The 24,972-nt window shown below is 41.5% G+C and overlaps 1 protein-coding gene across 2 annotated transcripts in view; it reads left to right on the top strand.

Annotated features, from left to right (window-relative positions):
- Nucleotides 1–24,972, top strand: part of LOC110507290 (endothelin-converting enzyme 2) — an 87,590-nt gene that overhangs the window by 43,652 nt on the left and 18,966 nt on the right. For both annotated transcript variants that reach the window (XM_021587172.2, XM_021587173.2), the window contains 4 exons: nucleotides 10,563–10,687; nucleotides 12,605–12,751; nucleotides 13,075–13,140; nucleotides 14,285–14,473. In XM_021587172.2, the coding sequence (XP_021442847.1) occupies nucleotides 10,563–10,687; nucleotides 12,605–12,751; nucleotides 13,075–13,140; nucleotides 14,285–14,473 (527 nt within the window). The remainder of the gene's footprint in view (nucleotides 1–10,562; nucleotides 10,688–12,604; nucleotides 12,752–13,074; nucleotides 13,141–14,284; nucleotides 14,474–24,972) is intronic.

The raw sequence follows: 24,972 nt of genomic DNA, 5'->3' as shown, positions 1-24,972 counted from the left end.
TTTTCTCTATTGTGTTATTGACTGTATGTTTGTTTATTCCATGTGTACCTCTTTGTTGTTGTTTGTGTCGCACTGCTTTTCTTTATCTTGGCCAGGTCACAGTTGTAAATGAGAACTTGTTCACAACTAGCCTACCTGGTTAAATAAAGGTGAAATAAAATAAATAAATACAAATATTTCAGCAGCATTTGCGTTGCCATGACAGTTGTGCTTCAGAGCGAATGACGATATGCGCTGTGGAGATGGAGACGAGCATGTGACTAAATAAACTATCCTACCACATCCTGTCTTCGATCTCCTCCTCTCATTCTCTTAACACCTTTCCTCGTGTTTTTTACTCACTTGTTTCACATCTACATTGCCCCTGTTGGTAGCACTCTAAAGCTTTCTGCTTCAAACCCCTAACTTCCTGTGTCTCTCCCCCATCTTTCTCGTTCTCTCCCTCTGCCTCTCTGTCTTGTTCCCTCTCTCTCTCTCTGACTCTCTCCCATCTCGCTCTTTCTCTCTCTCCCTCTATGTCCGTATCTCCATTTCCTTCTCTATGGATCTGCAATTTTGACAGCGAGTTGTGACTGTCAGTGAGAAGCATCTAAAATAACCCTAGACCTATGGCAACATTTAAAAGTTAAATCGCATAAACAGAAAAGTCACATATATTCTGAATTATCCTTTCTAATTATTTTTAAAAGAATAGTGTACACTAAAGAAATCCTGTTGTTTTTACAGTATCATACTGGCAGCCAGTAGTTTATTCCCATTAGTAGGCTACACCAGGACGAATCTCTTTGCACTAGTGGAGAGTGTCAACCATATCCCTGGTGAGTGTATAAGGACACAAGGCGAGACCCAAATGCAGACACAGGAAGCAGATGGTTGAGCACCAATATTTATTAATCCAAGGGGTAGGCAAAAGGGGACAGTCAAGAGTTCATAAACCGGGTCCAAAACAGTACCAGATGAAAGGCAGTCTCAAGGGCAGGCCAGGCAAGGGTTCAGTGACCACATCAGAGTCCAAACAGTAGAAGGGGATAGGCAGGCTTGAAAACAGAACAGGCAGAGTGGTCAAGCAGAAGGGTACGGAGTCAGGACAGGCAAGGGTCGAAACCAGGAGGACTAGAACCAACAGAGACTGGGAAAAATAGGAGCAAGGAAAACTGTTGGTTGACTTGGCAAACAAGACAAACTGGCACAGAGAGACAGGAAACACAGGGATATATACACCGGGGATAATAAGTGACACCTGGAGGGGGTGGAGACTATCACAAGGACAGGTGAAACAGATCAGGGTGCGATAGAGTGCGCATACCGTCTTTATCATTGGATGAGTCAGTCACTGGAACGTTTAGAACAATAATTTCCTCATATTGTATAATAGGTATCTCCCTTTTTTGTAGCCCTAGATCAGATTCATTCAAGACAAGGTCATTTTTATTGATCTCAGTTTGTCAGTATCAGCAGAGTAGGACCATGCTGTTATTTTTGTAGAATGCCTATTATTAAAGATTCTAATAGTGTCTCCAGACATGTAGAATTGCACGAAATGTGTTTATAAAAGCCACATTTTTTCCCGACTCCTCCTAAAACTGTTTGCCTCCTCTGTTTTCCTCGCTGCTTCCCCGAACATGGAACTCACGCACCGCACCGCCTATGACGTTGTGTAGCCTATTTCATTATGTTTGTTTACTGTCAGACTCGGACAGTCAGCCTGTTTCTTTCCGTGGTGTTGACAGTAATTATAACTTGTGTAGTTGCGCTGCCTACTTGGCAATAGGCCTAATAACAGGCTTGTTTCCCAAGGGAACTTTGTGGTCACATTTATCCTGTGTTATGTGTTAAATTATGCAATGTGATTGCACAAATCTTCACTTAAATATGTCAGGGTATTTTTGCTGGAAAATTGTTGTCCCAGTCACTTTTACTCATGCCCAGCCACACAGCAATTTCAGCCTATACCAAAAAAATCAAATCAAATTGATTTGGACCAGGCTAGTCAGCATCTACAGTGCTGTGTGGTTTTTGAGGCCAGCTGAATCAGCTTGTCTTGCTAAGTGGGCAGACCAGGGATGTGTCCCAAATGGCACCCTATTCCCTTTATAGTGCACTACTTTTTACCAGGGCCCTTGTGCACTATGAAGGGAATAGAGTTCAAATGAAAGGAATAGAGTGCCAAGGAATAGAGGGCTGAGGGCCCCAGGTCAGTGCAGTTCTGGTAAATATCTTGCTGCTTCCGGTGCATGCAGAACTTTATACTCCATCCAATGTTGAATTAAAACTATTCAGTACTGGGATGCCAGTCTCACTCCATAATATACCAGAGGTTACTGTGACCCTGTTTGTTCAGCCCTACTTTTTTATTTTTATTTTATTTCACCTTTATTTAACCAGGTAGGCTAGTTGAGAACAAGTTCTCATTTGTAACTGCGACCTGGCCAAGAAAAAGCGTAGTAATTCGAAACATAAAACAACACAGAGTTACACATGGAATATACAAAACATACTGTCAATAATACAGTAGAACAAAAGAGAACAAAAAGTCCATATACAGTGAGGGCAAATTAGGTAAGTTAATATAGCAATTAAACACTGGAAAGGTAGATCGGCAGAAGATGAATGTGCAGGTAGAGATACTGGAGTGCAAAGGAGCAAAATAAATAAATAAATACCAGTATGGGGATGAGGTAGCTAGATAGATGGGCTGTTTACAGATGGGCTATGTACAGGTTCAGTGATCTGTAAGCTGCTCTGACAGCTGGTGCTTAAAGCTCGTGAGGGAGATGTGAGTCTCCAGCTTCAGAGATTTTTGCAATTCGTTCCAGTCATGGGCAGCAGAGAACTGGAAGGAAAGACGACCAAAGGAGGAATTGGCTTTGGGGGTGACCAGTGAGATATACCTGCTGGAGCGCATGCTACTACGAGTGGGTGCTGCTATGGTGACCAGTGAGCTGAGATCAAATCAAATCAAATTTATTTTATATAGCCCTTCGTACATCAGCTGATATCTCAAAGTGCTGTACAGAAACCCAGCCTAAAACACCAAACAGCAAGCAATGCAGGTGTAGAAGCTTTACGTAGCAGAGACTTGTAGATAACCTGTAGCCAGTGGGTTTGGCGATGAGCAGTATGAAGCGAGGGCCAACCAACGAGAGCGTACAGGTCGCAATGGTGGGTAGTGTATGGGGCTTTGGTGACAAAACGGATAGCACTGTGATAGACTGCATCCAGTTTGTTGAGTAGAGTGTTGGAGGCTATTTTATAGATGACATCACCAAAGTCGAGGACGGGACGGGAGAGCCACTGAAGCTTAAAGAGCAAGTGTTTAAGTGTGTGTGTGTATGTTTGTATGTGCATGCGTGTATGTGCGTATGCTTGTGTGCGTGTACCAGAGGTTACTGTGACACTGTTTGTTCCCCTTTAGCTGCCCTACTAGCAGGAAAGCCACTGAAGCTTAATGAGGGAGTGTGTATGTATGTGTGTGTGTACGTGCATGTGTGTATACTTGTTTGTACTTGTGTGTATACAGTTAACAATATTATGCTTGTCCGAATGGGATTGTGTTAGCAATTCAGAAGAGAGATATGGCTTTCTCCCAGTAGTCTGTTTTGATGCAGCTTGTCAACGGTGTTTTTTTGTTCAACCATACAGAGAAAAAACAAACAAGACTAAATTAACAGTGCGCTGGTGTAGAATTACTCCTCATCAACAACAGTCAGGAAGCAGTGCCAGTCTAAGGTCTTGTTCCAAATTGCTCCCTATTTAGTGCACTACTTTTGAATAGGGTGCCATTTGGGATGTAACCTGAGATGTCTTCTCAGTAAAGTGTGTGTTGTCCTCTCAGTTAAGTGTGTGTGCGTGCTTGCGCGTATGTGCATGCGTGCGTATGTGCTTAGGTGAGTGCATGCGTATGCTTGCATACCTGTGTGTGTATGTTCTGCTGCTAATTTACTGGCGGAATATTCCAGCTCTGAGTCATTTAATTTCATTATGTCTGCAACCATCCGTGTGAGATGGACCAGAGCATCCTTTGAGGTCACACCATTTAAAAGTTCTATGATAATTAGTTGATCTGTTCTGCAGCATTGGCCGGTCATGTAACATCCAAGATGGCGTAGCAGTCAGACGTCTTTTGTTTTCATCTTGTCCCATATACTGTATATATCTTTATATATATCATTTTATATATTGTTTGTTGGCATATATTTCTTCATATTTTTCTTAACCCCAACTTCAACATACTCTCCTGCAACCCGCCTCACCCAATGTGGTATGGATCTGCTATTTTCTTTACCTCAGAACCGGAAACCCCAGCAGAAGCTAGCCAGGTAACTAAGTACTAGCTAGTAGTAAGCTAGCCCCTGCTAGTGGTCATCAGCTAACCTCTAGCCAGGACAACTCCTGCCAGTCTGTACAGCGAGTCTCAACCAAGAGATTACCGGACTCCTTTTTCTCCATATCACCGGATTCCTACCGCAAGCTCTGAACCTCTTCACCTGGATCACCGTGGCTTGCTAGCTGCTATCCAATTGGCTTCTCCTGTTAATGTCTCTGTCCCGAAGTGAGCACCAATTAGCCTGGAACTAGCCTATGCTACGCCCATATCCCGGCTAGCTGAAGAGGACCCTTTGCCACTCCTTGAGCTACAATACCTATCTTGCCAATTGCTGTTACGGAGCCCCGCCGATCCAACTTGTCTGGACTACCAAAGTAATCCCCCCTAGGTTTTTTTTAAACTGGCTCCTTCATCACGACATCCCCTGAATGCCCATTTGCTAGCCGCGGACCGCTAACTATCTAGAGCATACCGGACTGTTAGCTGTAGTGGTCTATCAGTCAATTTCTTGGGCTACTATTCCTATTTTGCCAATTGGCCTGGACCCTTTCACTGCACGGACACCTGCTGATCCAGCACGACTGGTCTGCCGACATAACCGCATGAGGGGGCTACAGCAACAGACATCTTCCGTCGCGACGTCCCTCTAAGGCCCTTCTGCTAGCCCCGGCACGCTGGCTGTCTGAATCGCCGTGTCTCCAGCCTGTCCAGGTACTCATTGGACCCTATGATCACTCGAGTATGCATGCCTAATGTCAATATGCCTTTTCCATTGCTGTTTCGGTTAGTGATTATTGTCTTATTTCACTGTAGAGCCTCCAGCCCTGCTCAATATGCCTCAGCTAACCCTCTTGTCCCAACATCCACACTTGCTGTGACCTCACTTGGTTTAATTGATGTCTCTAGAGACAAAACCTCTCTCACCGTCTCTCAATGCCTAGGTTTACCTCAACTGTATTCACATCCTACCATACCTTTGTCTGTACATTATGCATGTAATATATATCATACTGCGCCCAGAAATCTGCTCCTTTTACTCTCTGTCCCGAACGTACTAGACGACCAGCTCTTTTAGCCTTTAGCCGTACCCTTATCCTACTCCACCTCTGCTCCTTTGGTCATGTAGAGGTTAATCCAGGCCCTGCAGTGCCTAGCTCCACTCCCATTCCCCAGGCACTCTCATTTGTTGACTTCTGTAACTGTAAAAGCCTTGATTTCATGCATGTTAACATTAGAAGCCTCCTCCCTAAGTGTGTTTTATTCACTGCTTTAGCACACCTAGCTGTGTCTGAATCCTGGCTTAGGAAGGCCACCAAAAACCCTGAAATGTCCATCCCTAACTATAACCTTTTCTGACTAGATAGAACTGCCAAAGGGGTGGAGTTGCAATCTATTGCAGAGATAGCCTGCAGAGTTCTGTCTTACTATCCAGGTCTGTGCGAAAACAATTTCAGCTTCTACTTTTAAAAATCCACCTTTCCAGAAACAAGTCTCTCACCATTGCCACTTGCTATAGACCACCTTCTGCCCCCAGCTGTGCCCTGGACACCATATGTGAATTGATTGCCCCCATCTATCTTCAGAGCTCGTGCTGTTAGGTGACCTAAACATGCTTCACACCCCAGCCATCCTACAATCTAAGCTTGATGCCCTCAATCTCACACAAATTATCAATGAACCTACCAGGTACAAACCCAAATCTGAAAACAGAGGCAACCTCATAGATATCATCCTAACCAACCTGCCCTCCAAATACACCTCTGCTGTCTTCAACCAGGATTTCAGCGATCACTGCCTCATTGCTTGCGTCCGTAATGGGTCTGCAGTCAAACGACCACCTCTCATCACTGGCAAACGCTCCCTAAAACACTTCAGCGTGCAGGCCTTTCTAATCGACCTGGCCCGGGTATCCTGGAAGGATATTGACCTCATTCCGTCAGTAGAAGATGCCTGGTTATTCTTTAAAAGTGCTTTCCTCACAATCTTAAATAAGCATGCCGCATTCAAAAAATTTAGAACCAGGAACAGATTTAGCCAGGAACAGAACAGGAACAGATTTAGTGTTTCACTTCAGTGGCGTACTGCATTAGCATCATATAGCCCCCGCGATATGCAACTTTTCAGGGAAGTTAGGAACCAATATACACAGGCAGTTAGGAAAGCAAAGGCTAGCTTTTTCAAACAGAAATTTGCATCCTGCACTACAAACTCCAAAAAGTTCTGGGACACTGTAAAGTCCATGGAGAATAAGAGAACCTCCTCCCAGCTGCCCACTGCACTGAGGCTTGGAAACACGGTCACCACAGATAATTCCACAATAATTGAGAATTTCAAAAAGCATTTCTCTATGGCTTTCCATGCTTTCCACCTGGCCACCCCTGCCCTGGTCAACAGCCCTGCGCCCCCCACAGCAACTTGCCCAAACCTCCCCAATTTCTCCTTCACCCAAATCCAGACAGCTGATGTTCTGAATGAGCTGAAAAATCAGCAGGGCTAGACAATCTGGACTCTCTCTTTCTAAATCTGGACTCTCTCTTTCTAAAATTATTAATTATTACTAAAATGACACAATTTTTGCAACCCCTATTACTGGCCTGTTTAACCTCTCCTTAGTATCGTCTGAGATCCCCAAAGATTGGAAAGCTGCCGCGGTCCCCCTATTGAAGAGACACTCTAGACCCAAACTGCTACAGACATATATCTATCCTACCCTGCCTTTCTAAGTTCTTCGAAAGCCAAGTTAACAAACAGATCACCGACCATTTCGAATCCCACCGTACCTTCTCAGCTGTGCAATCTGGTTTCTGAGCTGGTCATGGGTGCACCTCAGCCACGCTCAAGGTCCTAAACGATATCATAACCTCCATCGATAAGAGACAATACTGTGCAGCTGTATTCATCAACCTGGTCAAGGCTTTCGACTCAGTCAATCACCACATTCTTAATGACATACTCAACAGCCTTGGTTTCTCAAATGACTGCCTCGCCTGGTTCACCAACTACTTCTCAGACAGAGTGTGTCAAATTGGAGGGCCTGTTGTCCGGACCCCTGGCAGTCTCTATGGCGGTGCCACAGGGTTCAATTCTGCGGCCGACTCTTTTCTCTGTATACATCAATGATGTCGCTCTTGCTGCTGGTGATTCTCTGATCCACCTCTACGCAGACGACACCATTCTGTATACCTCTGGCCCTTCTTTGGATACTGTGTTATCTAACCTCCAGACAAGCTTCAATGCCAGAAAACTCTCCTTCCGTGGCCTCCAACTGCTCTTAAATGCAAGCAAAACTAAATGCATGCTCTTCAACCAATCGCTGCCCACACCTGCCCGCCCGTCCAGCATCACTACTCTGGACGGTTCTGACTTAGAATATGTGGACAACTACAAATACCTAGGTGTCTGGTTAGACTGTAAACTCTCCTTCCAGACTCACATTAAGCATCTCCAATCCAAAATTAAATCTAGAATCGGCTTCCTACTTCGCAACAAAGCATCCTTTACTCATGCTGCCAAACTTACCCTCGTAAAACTGACTATACTGTCGATCCTTGACTATGGCGATGTCATTTACAAAATAGCCTCAAACACTCTACTCAGCAAATTGGATGCAGTCTAATCACAGTGCCATCCGTTTTGTCACAAAAGCCCCATATACTACCCACCACTGCGACCTGTATGCTGTCATTGGCTGTCCCTCTCTTCACATTCGTTGCCAAACCCACTGGCTTCAGGTCATCTATAAGTCTTTGCTAGGTAAAGCCCCACCTTATCTCAGCTCACTGGTGACCATAGCAGCACCCAACCGTAGCACGGGCTCCAGCAGGTATATTTCACTGGTCACCCCCAAAGCTAATTCCTCCTTTTCCTCCCCCTTCTCTGTTGCTAATGACTGGAACGAATTGCAAAAATCATTGAAGCTGGAGACCCATATCTCCCTCAAAAGCATTAAGCACCAGCTGTCAGAGCATGTACAGATGCAGAGCTCACAGATCACTGCACCTGTACATAGCCTATCCAACTACATCATCCCCATACTGTTATATATTTTATTTTTTTTGCTCCTTTGCACCCCAATATCTCTAGTTGCACATTCATCTTTTGCACATCTTTCACTCCAGTGTTTAATTGCTAAATTGTAATTATTTCGCCACTATGGCCTATTTATTGCCTACCTCCCTTATCTTACCTCATTTGCACACACTGTATATAGACTTTTTCTCTATTGTGTTATTGACTGTATGTTTGTTTATTCCACGTGTACCTCTTTGTTGTTGTTTGTGTCGCACTGCTTTTCTTTATCTTGGCCAGGTCACAGTTGTAAATGAGAACTTGTTCACAACTAGCCTACCTGGTTAAATAAAGGTGAAATAAAATAAATAAATACAAATATTTCAGCAGCATGTGCGTTGCCATGACAGTTGTGCTTCAGAGCGAATGACGATATGCGCTGTGGAGATGGAGACGAGCATGTGACTAAATAAACTATCCTACCACATCCTGTCTTCGATCTCCTCCTCTCATTCTCTTAACACCTTTCCTCGTGTTTTTTACTCACTTGTTTCACATCTACATTGCCCCTGTTGGTAGCACTCTAAAGCTTTCTGCTTCAAACCCCTAACTTCCTGTGTCTCTCCCCCATCTTTCTCGTTCTCTCCCTCTGCCTCTCTGTCTTGTTCCCTCTCTCTCTCTCTGACTCTCTCCCATCTCGCTCTTTCTCTCTCTCCCTCTATGTCCGTATCGCCATTTCCTTCTCTATGGATCTTCAGTGTTTATTTTTTCCATTGATAAAGCTGCACACTAAAAACAAATGGTTCTATATAGTGACAAATAAGGGTCTTTGGCTTGTAACCATAGCAGATCCTTTTTGGTGCTATATGGAACCTTTTTTTGACGGTTCTATAAATAACCATGCTCATAAGTTTCTAAATGGTTTAATAGCCATATTATATTGTTACAATTCCATAGGTTTCATTATTATGTTTATTAACCAGCTGAATCAGGTGTGCTAGCTCTGGAACGGCTGGGGGTCCCTGTGGAGAGAATTGAGAGCTACTGACTTAGTCAACCTTTCGAAATTAACACAAGGCCATATGTGAGTCGTTCACAAGACACCATCACGGGCCATAGTCATACACTGTATGTATGTGTGTATGTGCATGTGTGTCCCCCAACCGGCCCACAGCGGTCATGGTCCAATCCCCCAGCTCCCTAACTGTCAGAACAGTCAGCCATGGTTCAATAGCGGTTTAACTGTCCATGACGTCCTGTTATTTGCTTCTGTCCTCATCAGCTGTCATGGTAAATCACTTGCACTGTAAAAAAAAGAATGTAAGTTGTTTTAATACATTTTTATTTAGTAACTGGTTCCACAGCGTTTTTCAGTTTACTTAACTTTTCGGTCATTGTTACCTGAACTTAACATTTTTTGTTGGCCCAAACTTAGTGCAAAATAGTGCGTTTAATATACAATGTTTTGAACTTACGTTTTTGACAATTTGACATAGTGAGCATGATCATTGAGCATGATCATTTATTAAGTCGTTATTATTCAGCCTGCCCTCACCTGGGATTGGAATTTAGCATTCCAATATTCTTGCTACGCCTGTATTACTGTGTCTATTACTTATTTTACCTGAATTTCTACACTTTGCACTTCAAAGTAAGTCTCAGGTCTGTTAAAAGTACACTCAAGAAAAACTATTTTATTTATCATAGTGATAAAGGAGTAACATTGAAGCAGAACCCTAAAATAAGTCAATCAAATCAATTATGAGAGACATGGTTACTGGCACAGACATGGTTGAATAGCAGGAAAATCAGATCAAATCCCAGATAAGGACATGTTGAATAATAATTACTCTATAAATGACAATGCACAATGTCAGCATGTGTCAAATATGCATGTTGAAAACAATGTATTGTAAATGCACTGTGGTTGTCCCTATCAATTTTTTCTCAAAACCTACATTTTCTCAAGTTGGAGCTAAGTTTGGGCCAACTAAACATTTTAAGTTCAGTTAACACTTTGAAGTTGAATAAACTTAACAAGGCTGTGGAACCAGTTACTAAATAAATATTAGTTGAATCAACTAGATATTTGTTTTTACAGTGTATAATAGAAGGAAATGACAGGTCTTGTTTCTGCCTCACACAATCACATTAGCCTCTGTTCTCCTCCTCCTCATCCATATTTTCCTCTTATCCCCCCCCCCCCTCTTTTCCCCTCCTTCTTTAGAGAATGGCACATTCAACTCCAGCAGCGACGCCGAGAAGAAGACCCAGTTCTACTACCTGTCCTGCCTCAACGAGCAGCACATCGAGGAGCTGGGAGCCATGCCTCTCATTGACCTCATTGCAAAGGTCAGCTTGATTTGCTCTCTGGGGCCTGCTGGGTAGGCAGAGTTTGCGCTTCAGACACATGAAATGGTTCAAATTTGCTCTCTGGGCCTGGCGGAGTTCTACCTTCAGAGACATGAAATGGTTCAAAATGGGAGCACGTTGCCTTCCCGGCGCTAATGCTACTGTTATCAAGTTCACCTACCGCCAACAGCGCGAAACAAATAAAAAAAACAGGAATGCAAGGCTTTATTGTTTTGATTTTTACGGAAAGGTTTGGTGATCGACTAGGAATGCGTTAGAGATTGACCTAGGCCTTGCCTACACCAATCCAGTGCTTTTACATTTGTGGGGAGTAGTGAACAAGAGCACACTTCAGGTGGAAGGAGATATTATTGGGACACAACCAACCACGCACTCCATGTAGCCTTGGAACGGCTGGGGGTTAGGGTTAGTAATGAGCGATGAACCAACATTTTAGTTCTGTTTTTTTCTGAACCCAATGCACCATTTCTCCTGAGAGAAATTAAAGTCATCCATGAGATAAATCTAGTCAATAACTATTTGAGATGCTGGGCTGAAGGGAATTGTAGTTTTCAATAAGCAAATAAACGTGGTAATTAACTACTATGAAGCCAGTTTTTTAGGCTCAGAGATGAATACACTTTTATACCAGCTACATTCTACATTAGGTTAGATACACATAGACCGCATGAGAGAGGAATGTACACAACACAACAATTAGAGAGAGGGATAGATTATGCCTCATCTACTTTGAAGAACTAGTAAAATGATTGTCAGACAGTTCTGCAGCTTGCTTAGACAGACTAGCCTAGATAAATAGGATGACTAAAGACATTACAGTATGGGGAGCACAGAGATAACATTGTCTGTCTGTTTGGCTGCTACTGCCTGAGCAAAGATGAGATGATGACTTTAAGGAAAGTTAAATAATAAAGTCATCAAATAAAACTAAGTAATATACACAACTGAAATCAGTTTCTATTTTTTATTGATGTCTACCCATTGTGTAGGTACCTGACAGAGACAATGGAATATTTCATGTTTTGGCAATTGAATGTTCACTATTTTTGGCTTTGGAATTGTCATTAAAAATCATGATTAAAAAAAGTTATAAAAATCAAAAACGTGATAAACATTTTTTAAAGAAGAAAGGAATGAAGAAAGAAATAGCTATAAATTCACTGTCTCCTTTGTAATCTGCCTTTTGATGAGAACTGAAGTGATGGACTGGCTGGCTGCTGAGAAGCAGCTTGAAGTACCGGCCCTTCTGTCTCCTGTCTTATTTCTACCAGGTAGAAGGGAGATGGGAAATTGAAGAACACAAGTTGTAGAAATAGGACTGTGTGAGATTGATGTGTGTGTGTGTGTGTGTGTGCATGCCTCCTTGCCTGCGTGTGTGATCCATCCCATCCATCAATCCATATCTGTTTGTCAGTTATGATTTGAAGAATTAGCTGGGCTGGACTTTTTCACTTTTCCAGTCTTGTGCTACTGCGTCATCATGTCCTTGTTCCAAACTCTTTTTAGGATGGGCCTTGAAAAAAATCACACCCCATCCTGTTACTCACATTCTGTGACAAGACCCCATTTATCTGACTATACGAAATGTAATATGTGTGTTTTTGTTTTGTCTTTAAATTGACAAAAGTGGTGCCATTAATCAGAAGAAAATGCTATACTATACTGTAGAGATAAATCAAAATGCTTCAGGGTATAGATCTAGGATCAACTTCCCTTCCCCAATCCTGACCTTAAGCATTAGTGGGGGAAATGCAAAACTGACCCAAAAACTTATACCAATAAAAATAATAATAAATGTATCTCTGTCTGAGCTTGTCGTCCCTCTGTTTTGTCTGTGTGTGTGTGTGTGTGTGTATCTATGTGTGTGTATCTATGTGTGTATCTGTGTGTTTGCAGACAGGGGGCTGGAACATAACGGGGCCCTGGGAGAAGGACAACTTTATGGAGGTGCTGAAGACAGTGTCGGGCCCCTACCGTGCCCAGCCCTTCTTCACCATCGGAGTCAGCGTGGACCCCAAGAACTCCAACAGTAACGTCATCCAGGTCAGCTGCTCTGGCTCTGGGTCTTTTGAAATGAAAATACATGTACTAGCACACACACATAAACACATAGGCATGCATAGACACAGACAGACCCACAGACACATTTCATATTTTTTATAAGGTGGTATGGTTCCCCTGTTGCTCTTTCCTGAGTCATAAACTAAACTGTCGAGATTCATTTGTTTTAGAAGCGACATATATGCACATCTAATATATTTTTTTGAATATGTTGTCGAATATGATAGTGAATGGACTCTGCACACTGCAATTCATTCTCCCTTATGATTAGTGTGTTTGCTCACCTGTTCATACATTTCCGCCAGGTGGACCAATCAGGGCTGTTCCTCCCCTCGCGGGACTATTACCTCAACAAGACAGCCAATGAAAAGGTGAGTCAAGTTTGGTGGCTGGAGGGGGTGAGCTGGGTGCGGGCCAGCCAGCTGGGTGCGGGTCTTTTCCTACCTCTGGCTGTCAACATGAGGTACCGTAATAAATTAACATATATTAATGTCACAGGAGGCTGCTGAGGGGAGGACGGCTCATAATCTGGAATGGCAAAAATGGAATGGCATCAAACATGGAAACCATGTGTGTAATGTGTTGGTTAACATTCCGTTGATTCAATTCCAGCCATTACTATGAGCCTGTCCTCCCCAATCAAGGTGCCACCGGCCGCCTGTGATTACTGTAAAATACACACCTTTATTATTCCAAGCGTTGGGAATTTAGTTTGGCATTTCAAGCTTCACATCATTAAAACACAAAATATAATGTTGTACTGTCTGCAGAAGATGGCGGCTTCCTCTCCTGCTGTATCTGCACAGGCTTCCGTGGCGGGGGTAGCTCGCATCATCCATTACCTGTTTATCTAAATGTTGACGTGCATATTGTTGTTCCATTCTACTTTCCCCTCCACATAGCCTGTCACAAATCGCTCTGAAACATACCAGGTATATTTTACCATAACTGGCTGAGAGAATACTAGGTCACTTGACAACGAACTAGAAAGACTGAAACCTTCCACAGAAATAAATCCAGCAGCAGGTATTTCATTTTGATAGCTCTCATTCTCTTGTGACTGTACCACACCAGTCTAGAGCCAACTTTGACTAACCAATGGTGTTTCACTAAGAAAAAACTCTGGGCCCTAGTTATAGTCACTGTAGTCAGAGTTTTTTCTGATCAGGTCAGGTGGTCAAGAAAAACTCCTGGCCCTACTCTAGTCTGCAGCATTACCTGGGGGTGGCCAACCCTCCTCTTGGAGACCAACTAGATGTGCAGTCTTTTGTTCCAGACCTACTATAGCACTTGTGATTCAGCTAATCAAGGTCCTAAGGCAGCAGCTGATTAGAATCAGGTGTGTTAACACTAATTAGAGCAGGGCTATAACAAAATCCAGGTGAAGGGTTTGCAATGGAAAACAAAAAAGGGCATTTATGATGGTACCTACCCTTTTTACTCTGTTTCTGACCGTTGTCTTACATTTGGTGGTGACTGAACACGACCCTGAGCTTATCCTGTATCCATTCCCAGGTGTTGAAGGCGTATCTGGACTACATGGTGGAGCTGAGCCTGCTGTTGGGGGGGGATAAGAACTCCACACAAAGCCAGATGCAGCAGATCCTGGACTTTGAAACAGCGCTCGCCAACATCACAGTACCGCAGGACGAACGTCGAGATGAGGAGAAGATCTACCACAAGATCACCATCGCCGAGCTGCAGGTGTGTGTGCGTCTGTCGGGTGGGGGTTACAAAGAGAGAGCAAGTGGGCTTCCATGTGCATGCAGTTGCTTGGACGTGAGTATGTGTTAAGACTTCTATGAATGGTGGGTGGAGGAGTCAAGCGCAGAGAGCAGTAGTTCCGTACGTGGATCTTTTATTCCAATGACAGCGGCAAAACGGACATGCAAAACACAAGGGCGCATGAAACAACCCGTCCAAATAAACAGGACTAAAACTGTCCGGAAAAATAGAGATCACAATAATCAACCAACACCATAAAACAGAGAACAAGCCCGCACAATAACCAGCGGGCCTAGTGCCCTTAAATAGCCTACAAACAAAACTAAACTCAAAACAGGTGTAACCAATTAGACCCGACTAACAGAAACAAAAAGAAAGGGAATCGATGGCAGCTAGTAGGCCGGCGACGACGACCGCCGAGCGCCGCCCGAACAGGAAGAGGCACCATCTTCGGTCGGGATTCGTGACAGTATGTATGAGAGAGAGAAAGGGCAAGAGAGGTACATATGTGAGGTGGATTTTTTTGTGAGGCTTTAAAGCCTCTCAGAGTTAATTCTTATTCAATTACAGTCTGTTCCCACTTTTTCTCCTGACTCCATTAGTGTCAAAACATGCATGGCTTTTTCTCGCAGCCTCTCCCACACCAACTCACCACTACCATTTGAAACCCTGAGCCTCTTCACACTTTTGTCTGTGTTTTATCCCTCCTAAGAGGACTATTCTACTCTGCATCTCCTGCAGTCCTCTTTTTTGTTTGAATGTTCCCCTGGTTGCCAAGGTGACTGTTGCTAAGCCCTTCTATCTTCACGGTAGCAGCAGATCTCGTGAGCGAGATCGTGAAGGGAATGCAAGTGGTTGGAGGGCATCGAAGCCTTTTGTCAACAAACAGAGATGGTTCTCTGTTTCATAGGAATTGAATGTCAGCATTTGTAGGATGGGTTGAATCTGTGAAATGGGTAGATTGCTCTAGAAAATCAGTCTGTTAAGCTTTCAAAAACAGTCGTGTTGATGAGGCATGACTTTGAATGGTAATGCCATAGATCATTTGTTCTGTTTCTAGTGGTTCTAAACACTAGATTATTACGCTAAAACTCAAGGGTCATGTTCATTAGGCACCAAACAGAAGCAAATGGTTTGAAGCAGGGAAGGACTAGCTGTCATTGTCTGTTGCAAAATGTTTTCTGTGCTGAACATGACCCTGCTCCCAATGACCCCTTAAATGGTGAGTAAGCGATCGATGAGCAAAGCTTTTAATAATGACACGACGGGCCCCCAACTTTGTCTACTACATCTCTCTACATAGGCATACCATAAAGGAATGGGAGCTACTATGATCCTATCCTTACTAGTGTTGCACGTTACACCGACACGTCAGTACTTGAAAAACAGTTCAGTACTATAGAGTTTTCAAATGTGTCTTACGTTTGAAAATCAACTAAATGTTATTTGTCACATACACATGGTTAGCAGATGTTAATGCAAGTGTAGCGAAACGCTTGTGCTTCTAGTTCCGACAATGCAGTATTAATCAACAAGTAATCTAACCTAACAATTCCACAACAACTACCTTATACACACAAGTGTAAAGGGATGAAGAATATGTACATAAAAATATATGAATGTGTGATGGTACAGAACGGCATAGGCAAGATGCAGTAGAAGGTATAGAGTACAGTGTATACATATGATATGAGTAATGTGGGGTATGTATACATTATATTAAGTGGCATTGTTTAAAGTGGCAAGTGATACATTTGTACATCAATTTTTCCATTATTAAAGTGGCTGGAGTTGAGTCAGTATGTTGGCAGCAGCCACTCAATGTTAGTGGTGGCTGTTTAACAGTCTGATGGCCTTGAGATAGAAGCTGTTTTTCAGTCTCTTGGTCCCTGCTTTGATGCACATGTACTGACCTCACCTTCTGGATGATAGCGGGGTGAACAGGCAGTGGCTCGGGTGGTTGTTGTCCTTGATGATCTTTATGGCCTTCCTGTGACAGTCAAAAATATAAAATTCCCAGTTTATGCTTATAAACCAACTTTTATAAGAGGTTTTAAATATAGTTTTTAATTTGACTCAAAATTCCATGAAGTACAGTAAGACCTTGTTAGCAGAATAGATGGATACAGTTCAAATCATGATTATTATAATTCACCAATACATTTCTTGATTGTCCAAAAAATATTACTATCAGGTTGTAAATCACAGCTGGCCTGGTACATCGTTTGCTGCCCCGACCCATTCTGGATGCACTGTTTCAATGACTCAATATTTTGAATAAAACGGACGGCTAAGGCTGGGATGCCAATACAATCAAACTAGCAAGGGCAATGATCACAAGTCAGTCATAACGTGACTAATAGGATAGCGCACGTGTCAAACACAAGGCCCGCGGGCCGAATAGGGGAGACAAGCGAGTATAAATGAGTCAACCGATGAGTCATCTACTATATGAAAATACAGCCTGATGAGTTCAAATAGGTGAATTTCAAATGCCTTACAAACATTCTATGAAAATTTGAAAATGACAATATCTAAGTGGTTGCTTGTCAGAAAATGTAAAGCAAAAAAGTCTCATTCTTCAAGGGGGTGTATATGAACAGATTTAAATAAGATTTTGTTGAAATGTTGCTAAAACAATGTCAGTTCCACTTTAAGTACCTTACTGTCATTGTTTTCAATTACATGTTCAAAAGAAACACAACATCTTAGCAAGAGCAATTTTTCAAGCAAGAATTTAGCTAGGACTGTCTGAGTGGTCTGAGTGGGGAAGGGTAAACTGAAAACTAGCCGGTATTGGCAGAAGTTTGGAACTCTTTAGAATTGGTCTGTCACCAGGCATCCCACAACTCTATATTTTCAAACAGCTCTTACACTAAAAGGGCATTATCATCATTTTCAGGGTATTTTATTCCAACCTCATAGTGTGTAAATGTATATAAAACACAGGGAATTCACACTTTGTCTGCATATAGGCCTTTAAGAAAAGTGAGATTTAGAGTGAAAACAGAATAAAAAAAAAAAGATCAGTCGTTCTCTCCACTTTCTTTTTTTTGCCGTGGCACGAGTATTAGGGCTGTGGCGATCATGAAAATTTGTCAGCTGGTAAATGACATAACTAAATAACTGCTGGTCTCATGGTTATTGATCACAATTAACAAACACGTTTAGCATCTCCGGGCTTCTACTCGTACCCTACAAGCCAATGATGCAGACCTTTTGGAACATCTACAATTTAAAAAGTCTAATAAATCCCTTTTAATATAGCCTACACCATCACAATAAATCCATGATTTATTTTAGGCAGGTCTAAAGAATTATATGAAGAAAATGTAGCCTATTTCAGAAGAACAGAATAGTATATTCTGAGTTGTCATAATGTTCAGAACCAGATTATCACTGTTTCAGGTAAGACCCAAATGCAAACTGTCGCAGTAACAATGTTTATTACAGCAACAGAGGCAGGCAAAAGACAGGTCAAGGCAGACAGGGGTTGATAATCCAGAGTAGTGGGGCAAACGTACGGGATGACAGGCAGGCTCAGGACAGGCAGAGAAGGTCAAAACCAGGAACAATCAAGAGACAGGAACAGAGGGGAAAATGCTGGTAGGCTTGACAAAACAAAACAAACTGGCAATGGACAGCACAGGTATAAAAACACAGGGGATAATAGGGAAGATGGGTGACACCTGGAGAGGGTGGAGACAATCACAAAGACAGGTGAAACAGATAAGGGTGTGACACTGATCTGGCTATGTCATATGCCTGCGGGCTCCACTAGTTAATTTAGCAGACAATATTTTCTTATTCGCGTGCCATTATTTATAGTACAAAGAGTACAATTGAACATGGCTGAATAAAATGGAAAGGATATTTTCCCAAAACAATTTCCGAGGTAGTGCGCACATTCAGTGTGGTTAATAGCATCTCTGGTACAATTGGTAAAACGCAGTTGATTATAATAAATATAATTAATCCAGTCCACGTTCTTATTGAGAATAGACCACCTGGAAATGCTTAACTCTAATCCTGCTAGGATTCTGATCTCTTGCTTTGAACTCATCTGGCACCCCCCGTGGAACCCCAATGTTATCAATGTATACTTTGTCATCAAAAGACCCAGATGGAGTAGTTATTTTCTCCCGTTTGAATAAAACTTAATGTCTTGGTGTTGAATGAGTGTGAAAGGCATTCCCAAATGTACAAGGGAGCATACTCCTGTCCAATCTGCCAGTAAAACCTCGCACTGACATCATTTCCCAAGAGTACTGTACCGGGCCAAACGGTAATAATCTCCTCCGGTCACTGTAAAGGGAGGAACCTGTGGATATAAATCGTGCAAGTCAATGCAACTGTCATTATCTGGCATTCCTGCTTTCGTGAACAGCTTTACCATACTGGCTTAACCTCCTCTACCCGGAACCGTACTAGGGTGTCGACCAAGAACTGGTCATATCCATCATACCACAACCCTAGATCCTCCTTCATTACTGTTTAAAGGGTTATGCAATACATCCCTCTCTCCGGATTACAATCAAAAACTCTCACCTTCACTATACTCCACCTCCTTCCATACTGGGTGAGTGGATTCATATAGCCCTCTCTCTCCAAATGAGCTTATGACCTGTGTCCACGATCAATATGGGGACCTGCATATACCATAATGGCTCAAAGTCCTAGACTGCCATGTAGTTAGAGACCCCATTTGGTCTACATAAAACTCCATTGAGAGATTCTTTCCAAACTCTACTCTAACTTCCTGTCTACCCAGATCTAGGGATCTCTTATGCTTGTTTTGGAACAAAATCCTAATTTTCTAAACCATGTGTCAAATTACCACTCTCCGCATACTCAAGTAGGACGTGCTGTATCAGGAATATGGCACCCACGATAAGACAGCTCAGACGAACAGCTTCCATGTGAAGCCCCACCCTCTCCCCGAGAACACATCACTAGCAAGAGCCAGACACACCTTCACTTCTATGAAAAAATCAGGGGTGATAGAACAGGAAGGATTTACTTCATTCGAGAGATGGCCCCCGGAATTCTGTTAATTCCAGTTCTCCTCTCGAACACTGTTTATTGTTCGACAGTGTCGGTGTGTCTTACCCTCCCGCCGTGTGATATGAATCCGGGTAGCTCTTTCAGCTAGCTGTCACCAGGAGTCCTTGGTATGGTCCCCCCAACAAGCCTCGGGGACTGGATTGAGTGACTTCACCTGTAGTTCACCTGTAATGCATAAAATCATGGACATACAGGCTTGGTTAACAAACAGTCTCTCATATGTTTTATCTGATTATATCTTTAACTTCTATGCCTATTTGTTAGCTATTTTTTTATTTTTTTATTATTAGTTTCTTATCCAATAGGCCACTAACTTACCCACCCCCCTTTTGATACCTGGCTCTGCCGAGGTAACAACCTTATATACCCTAAATAATGACTTAGGTAGGATTAGTAAATTATCCTTATTTTCTGACATTATCATGTATGTCCAATTCTCCCTTGGGCATCCATTCATCTCAATCCTGTATCAATTCTCTGTCAAGTGTCTTATCTAGTTTAAGAAGTATCTGTGCTATTTATATATGTTCTTAAATATATATATTTACCGATTTTAAACAGTAATTCCTTTCTCTCCTATCTCTCAAAATGCCACTAAGCGTCTCACTGTTTGACGATCTAAAATCATTGATTTTAGAAAAAACATGTCTATAAGTGGCAATCTCTAAAGTCCTTACATTTCCTTAATCAATCTATCTTAATCCTTACAATAATCCTAAATCATCACAGATATCCTATATTCCTGTTAAATTTAATACTATTTAAAGAACTCCTAATAGTCAAACAGAGCCTAAATAAATGCTAACCATATCAAAATCCTTCCTACATTTACAAGCTCTTTCCTTCAGGGATCCTCAGTATTCTATCTGACAATAACATGAATTGAATATATGTTGCATAGTGTGGAATACCTTATCTATAGTAATTTATCACCCCTATTTATTCTCAATGATAAATATAATTATTTTATGTTGTAATATCAAATCAATAATAGCCAATTCAAAAACTTCACAGCTAATATTGTAAAACAGAATCCTGAAACACTTTCTCTTCAGTGATTCAAACAATAATTCTAAACCCCAAACTAAAACTCCATTATAATTCATTTACCTTAAAATTAGTAACCTGACTGACCACAAAGTCATTATACAAATGGCTCTCCCCTGAGGCTGATCAGACCTCAAAAGATAGCCATGACAAGGTCAATAGGTCATACCACCCTTTTATAGTCATGTTCCATACTACATTAGACATATTAAAGAACCCCTTTTCCTTAAAATCAAAAAAATTAACTTGTGTAATTAAAACTCATAAAATAAAAAAACTCAGTTCCATATGTGAGCGTGCCTCTTTAAATACCTTTGCACTAATACAAATAGTCCTAACAAATGTTTTATGTGTATATATTTGCAAACCTTAATGAATAAACAACTTAATAAACTTCCAGGGCTTTTTCAATTTGGTCGTTTATTCCCTCAACCTCACCCTCTCTCCTCAAGATTATCAATCCCAGGAAACATCTAAAAGTGAGACACCTAAACCTCAATTTTCCAAGAAGAACACAACACGCTTAACTAGCATTCACTATGCTACTTCGATTCAGAAACTCAAGTGAACTATAAACTAAACCTAATGATAACTCCCCTTTGACTCAAATCATTAATCATAAGTTTTAAACAATGTCTATGTATATGTTTACTTAAATGAACATGCTACCCTTAGATAAAATTAACCCGATAACATTATTATCCAATGTATTACTATTTCCCTCTGCCGCAAATGTCGTACATTTCTCAGTGTAAGAAATCCGTAATTTAATCCCAGATATTTAATAAAAATGTAAACGCATTCTCCCATGGCTCCTTCAACTTACATATTTTAGATAACTTCCATCCGTCCCGGAATAAGGAATCCTACTTAAACACCAGAATACAATGTTTAACTAAGTTAAATCAAACCCTAAAATTGGCCATAACCAGTAACCAAATAAACAAACAACTTTTATCAACAAAAAACAAACTATACAAAAACTCGCTACTATAATGCTTCAGATGACAAAATTACTCAGACTCACTTTTACATCTCAATAAAACAAATCATCATCTGCTTGTTCCTCAAGGTAAAAACAACTTGCCCCTGTTACAGACATCTACGTATCAGGGGAAAAGCTCAAATAACCAAATTCAACCTAGCTAATTTTCCGAAACATATGCAATTATGTTTTTTCTATCGAGGTTGCTTTTCAACATTAATACCCTAACATTGTTCCACATAATGGAAACAGTGCTCAAATTCACTGGTGTTACATAAACAATCAAACCTGGAATCAACAACCATCAGAATCCATTATCACGATGTTTTACGATTCAGACATTCAGTCTCCCTTTCTCATAGCCTAATACAGTCCAAATAAACGCCACAAATCTCATGCCCACCTAGCGAATCAGCTGCTAGTTTTTAGCATCTTCCCTGACTATCCTGACTACTCACAAACTACTTTTAGAAATGTATTTGGAAATTTTTTATCAACTTCTGAAAAGTGACTCAAAACAATAACTTTCCTTCTAAAAGACAAACAATTTTCTCCGTTACCCCCAGTCACAGCATCATTTCCGTGGCGACTAAAGTGCCTTGCGAGTGATGTCATCAACAAGCGCTCAACCTCGACCCAATCCGTAACGACTTTCAATGAATTGTAAATAATTGTTGGTTGTCTGCAGCAACAGTATAAACCAAACCTAATTTATCACATCTGTTCAAATCTTGAATTATAATTTACGACATCAACCAATATCTCTAAATTCGCTAATTTTATAAAAACATTTCGATGGGCATAAATCGTAATTGTCTCTTCGTTATTATTTAGAATTCATTTTGATTTAAGTAACTGTCTCGTCTTTGACTTAGCATTTTAATTACGACTCTATTCCCAATACGTTATTCACTTGTCTAATTAAAACTCCTAATAATCCATATGTGTGTGTACCCCTTTAAGATATCTTGTCTCTGGGAACAGGGAAATCCCCTTCAGCCAAACTTTTACTACAACAACGAAACCTAATAATTATGATAATCCCTTCACATCATTCGTTTTAAATCCCTCGATGTTTCATGTAACTCATTCATTCTATCTTTAAATTGTCGTCCCAAAATATTTTATACACTGCCATACACTCAAACCACTGTGATAAACGTGCACTGTCCCTTTAAGATAAGACATTTACTTGTTCCCCGTAATGAAAACAGATAGTGTTTTTAGAATACGTTAACTTCTTGTTCGAATTCACTGGTGTTACCTAACCAAAAATCAATACTCGGGAAAACAATCAACTTTTTACGATTCAACTATTCTTACCTATTTTATAGTCCAAAGTGTTGCACCATATAGCCCAATTGAATGCCTAGCCATTCCATTGCTAGCTGTAGCATCTTTTCAGACTATCCTTATGATATTTAGCTCCTTTAAAAAAAAAAAAAATGAACTTTTAGCCACTTTTGAAAAGTAACTCTAAGCTATAATGCACACATTTTCCCTCTAAATGCCACAACCCATTTTCTCTGTTTAAATTTGAGGAACTGTGTTGTCAACGTAAACCGAAGCCGCAGTCAGCCTGCCTCTGTAAAATATATATTCCCTATTCAGATTGAGTTCTGCTTTAAATTCTATCAACGAAGTAAAACCAACCAAACTTCTCAAGAGCCTACTAATATACACTACATGACCAAAAGTATGTGGATACCTGCTTGTCAAACATCTCATTCCAAAATCATGTGCATTAATATGGACTTGGTCCTCCCTTTACTGCTATAAAAGCCTCCACTCTTATGGGAAGGCTTTAAACTAGATGTTGGAACATTGCTGCAGGTACTTGCTTCCATTCAGCCACAAAAGCATTAGCGAGTTGGGCACTGATGTTGGGCGATTAGACCTGGCTCGCAGTCGGTGTTCCAATTCATCCCAAAGGTGTTCGATGGGGTTGAGATCAGGGTCCTGTGCAGGCCAGTCAAGTTCTTCCACACTGATCACGACAAACTATTTATGTATGGGCTTCTCTTTGTGTGTGGTGGCATTGTCATGCTGAAACAGGAAAGGGCCTTCCCCCAAACTGTTGCCACAAAGTTGGAAGCACAGAATCATCTAGAAAGTCATTGTATATTGTAGCGTTAAGATTTCCCTTCACTGGAACTTAGGGGCCCACCTCGAACCATGAAAAACAGCCCCAGACCATTATTCCTCCTCTACCAAACTTTACAGTTGGCACTATGCATTGAGAAGGTAGCATTCTCCTGGCATCCGCCAAACCCAGATTAGTCCGTTGGACTGCCAGATGGTATAACTATCACTCCATAGAACACGTTTTCATTGCTCCATATTCCAATGGCGGCAAGCTTTACACCACTCCACCTGACGCTTGGCATTGCACATGGTGATCTTAGGCTAGGCATGCTTTTAAATGAGGAAAGTTGAGAAATAAATATAGTAGGCCTAGCCTATAGAAGCTGATGGGATCTTCTTTTTAATAAATGCAATCAAACTCTGTTTTATCACGCAATTGCATAGCCTATAGAAACGTTGTCACCATGGGTTTATAGGAACACATTTCATTTCATTCCATGCATCAACCAGCTATGAGAAGCTGGCTCTCGCTGCATAACAGGTGATCTTATTCTACTCAAACTCTGCCAGGGCTCTCATGAAGTGTTTGATTTCATTTTCGATTCCATTTACATTGATGTCATAGGGATTTAAAGGGACAATAGAGCGCTGAGTACCAGGCCACAAGCAACTGGCCGTTAGCAGTTTGGTAGGCCACTAATGAACATGCAGTTTTGGAGATGCAGTTTTGGAGATGTTTAGTTACGGTCACATGGAATTTGACTGCGGTCATGACTCCTGACTGCCGGTGTGGCGTTAATATATTGGTCTCAAAGTCAAAATTCTAATCCCTAATCTTTAAACATGTTACAATGCATCGTAAGGATTGTTAGAAAAAAACAAGTAGTCCTACTGTAAATACTGTACTAACTGTCGCAGTCTCTTTGGTTTGCAATAAAGACCAAACAATTAAACAGCCCAGAATTTTTTTTAGCCCATCATCTCTCTACCTCCCTGCTCTGTGCTCGGCTCTGGATTAAGGCAGTGGAATGAGTGTCTGGGGCTGAGGGCTGATGGTTTTACTGTAATACCCCTACAGACCCTCCAGGATAGGGGTGGCTTTAGTTGAGTCTGAGATCTGGAATGCAAATATATGAGGGCTCCTCTTACTGTTTTGTCTCTCTCTCTCTGTATGATGGATAATTTGGTCCAGTTTGAAGGGATAGTTTACAAATCAAAGGTTGCGTTCAGATTCTCTACCCTTCTCCAGAAGTGTGCACTTGTTTACTCCCACTAATGCATTGGATTGGAGCAAGCA

Source organism: Oncorhynchus mykiss, chromosome 27 (assembly GCF_013265735.2).
Source record: "Oncorhynchus mykiss isolate Arlee chromosome 27, USDA_OmykA_1.1, whole genome shotgun sequence".
Taxonomy (NCBI): Eukaryota; Metazoa; Chordata; class Actinopteri; order Salmoniformes; family Salmonidae; genus Oncorhynchus; species Oncorhynchus mykiss.
This window is presented reverse-complemented; position numbering and strand designations above follow the sequence as displayed.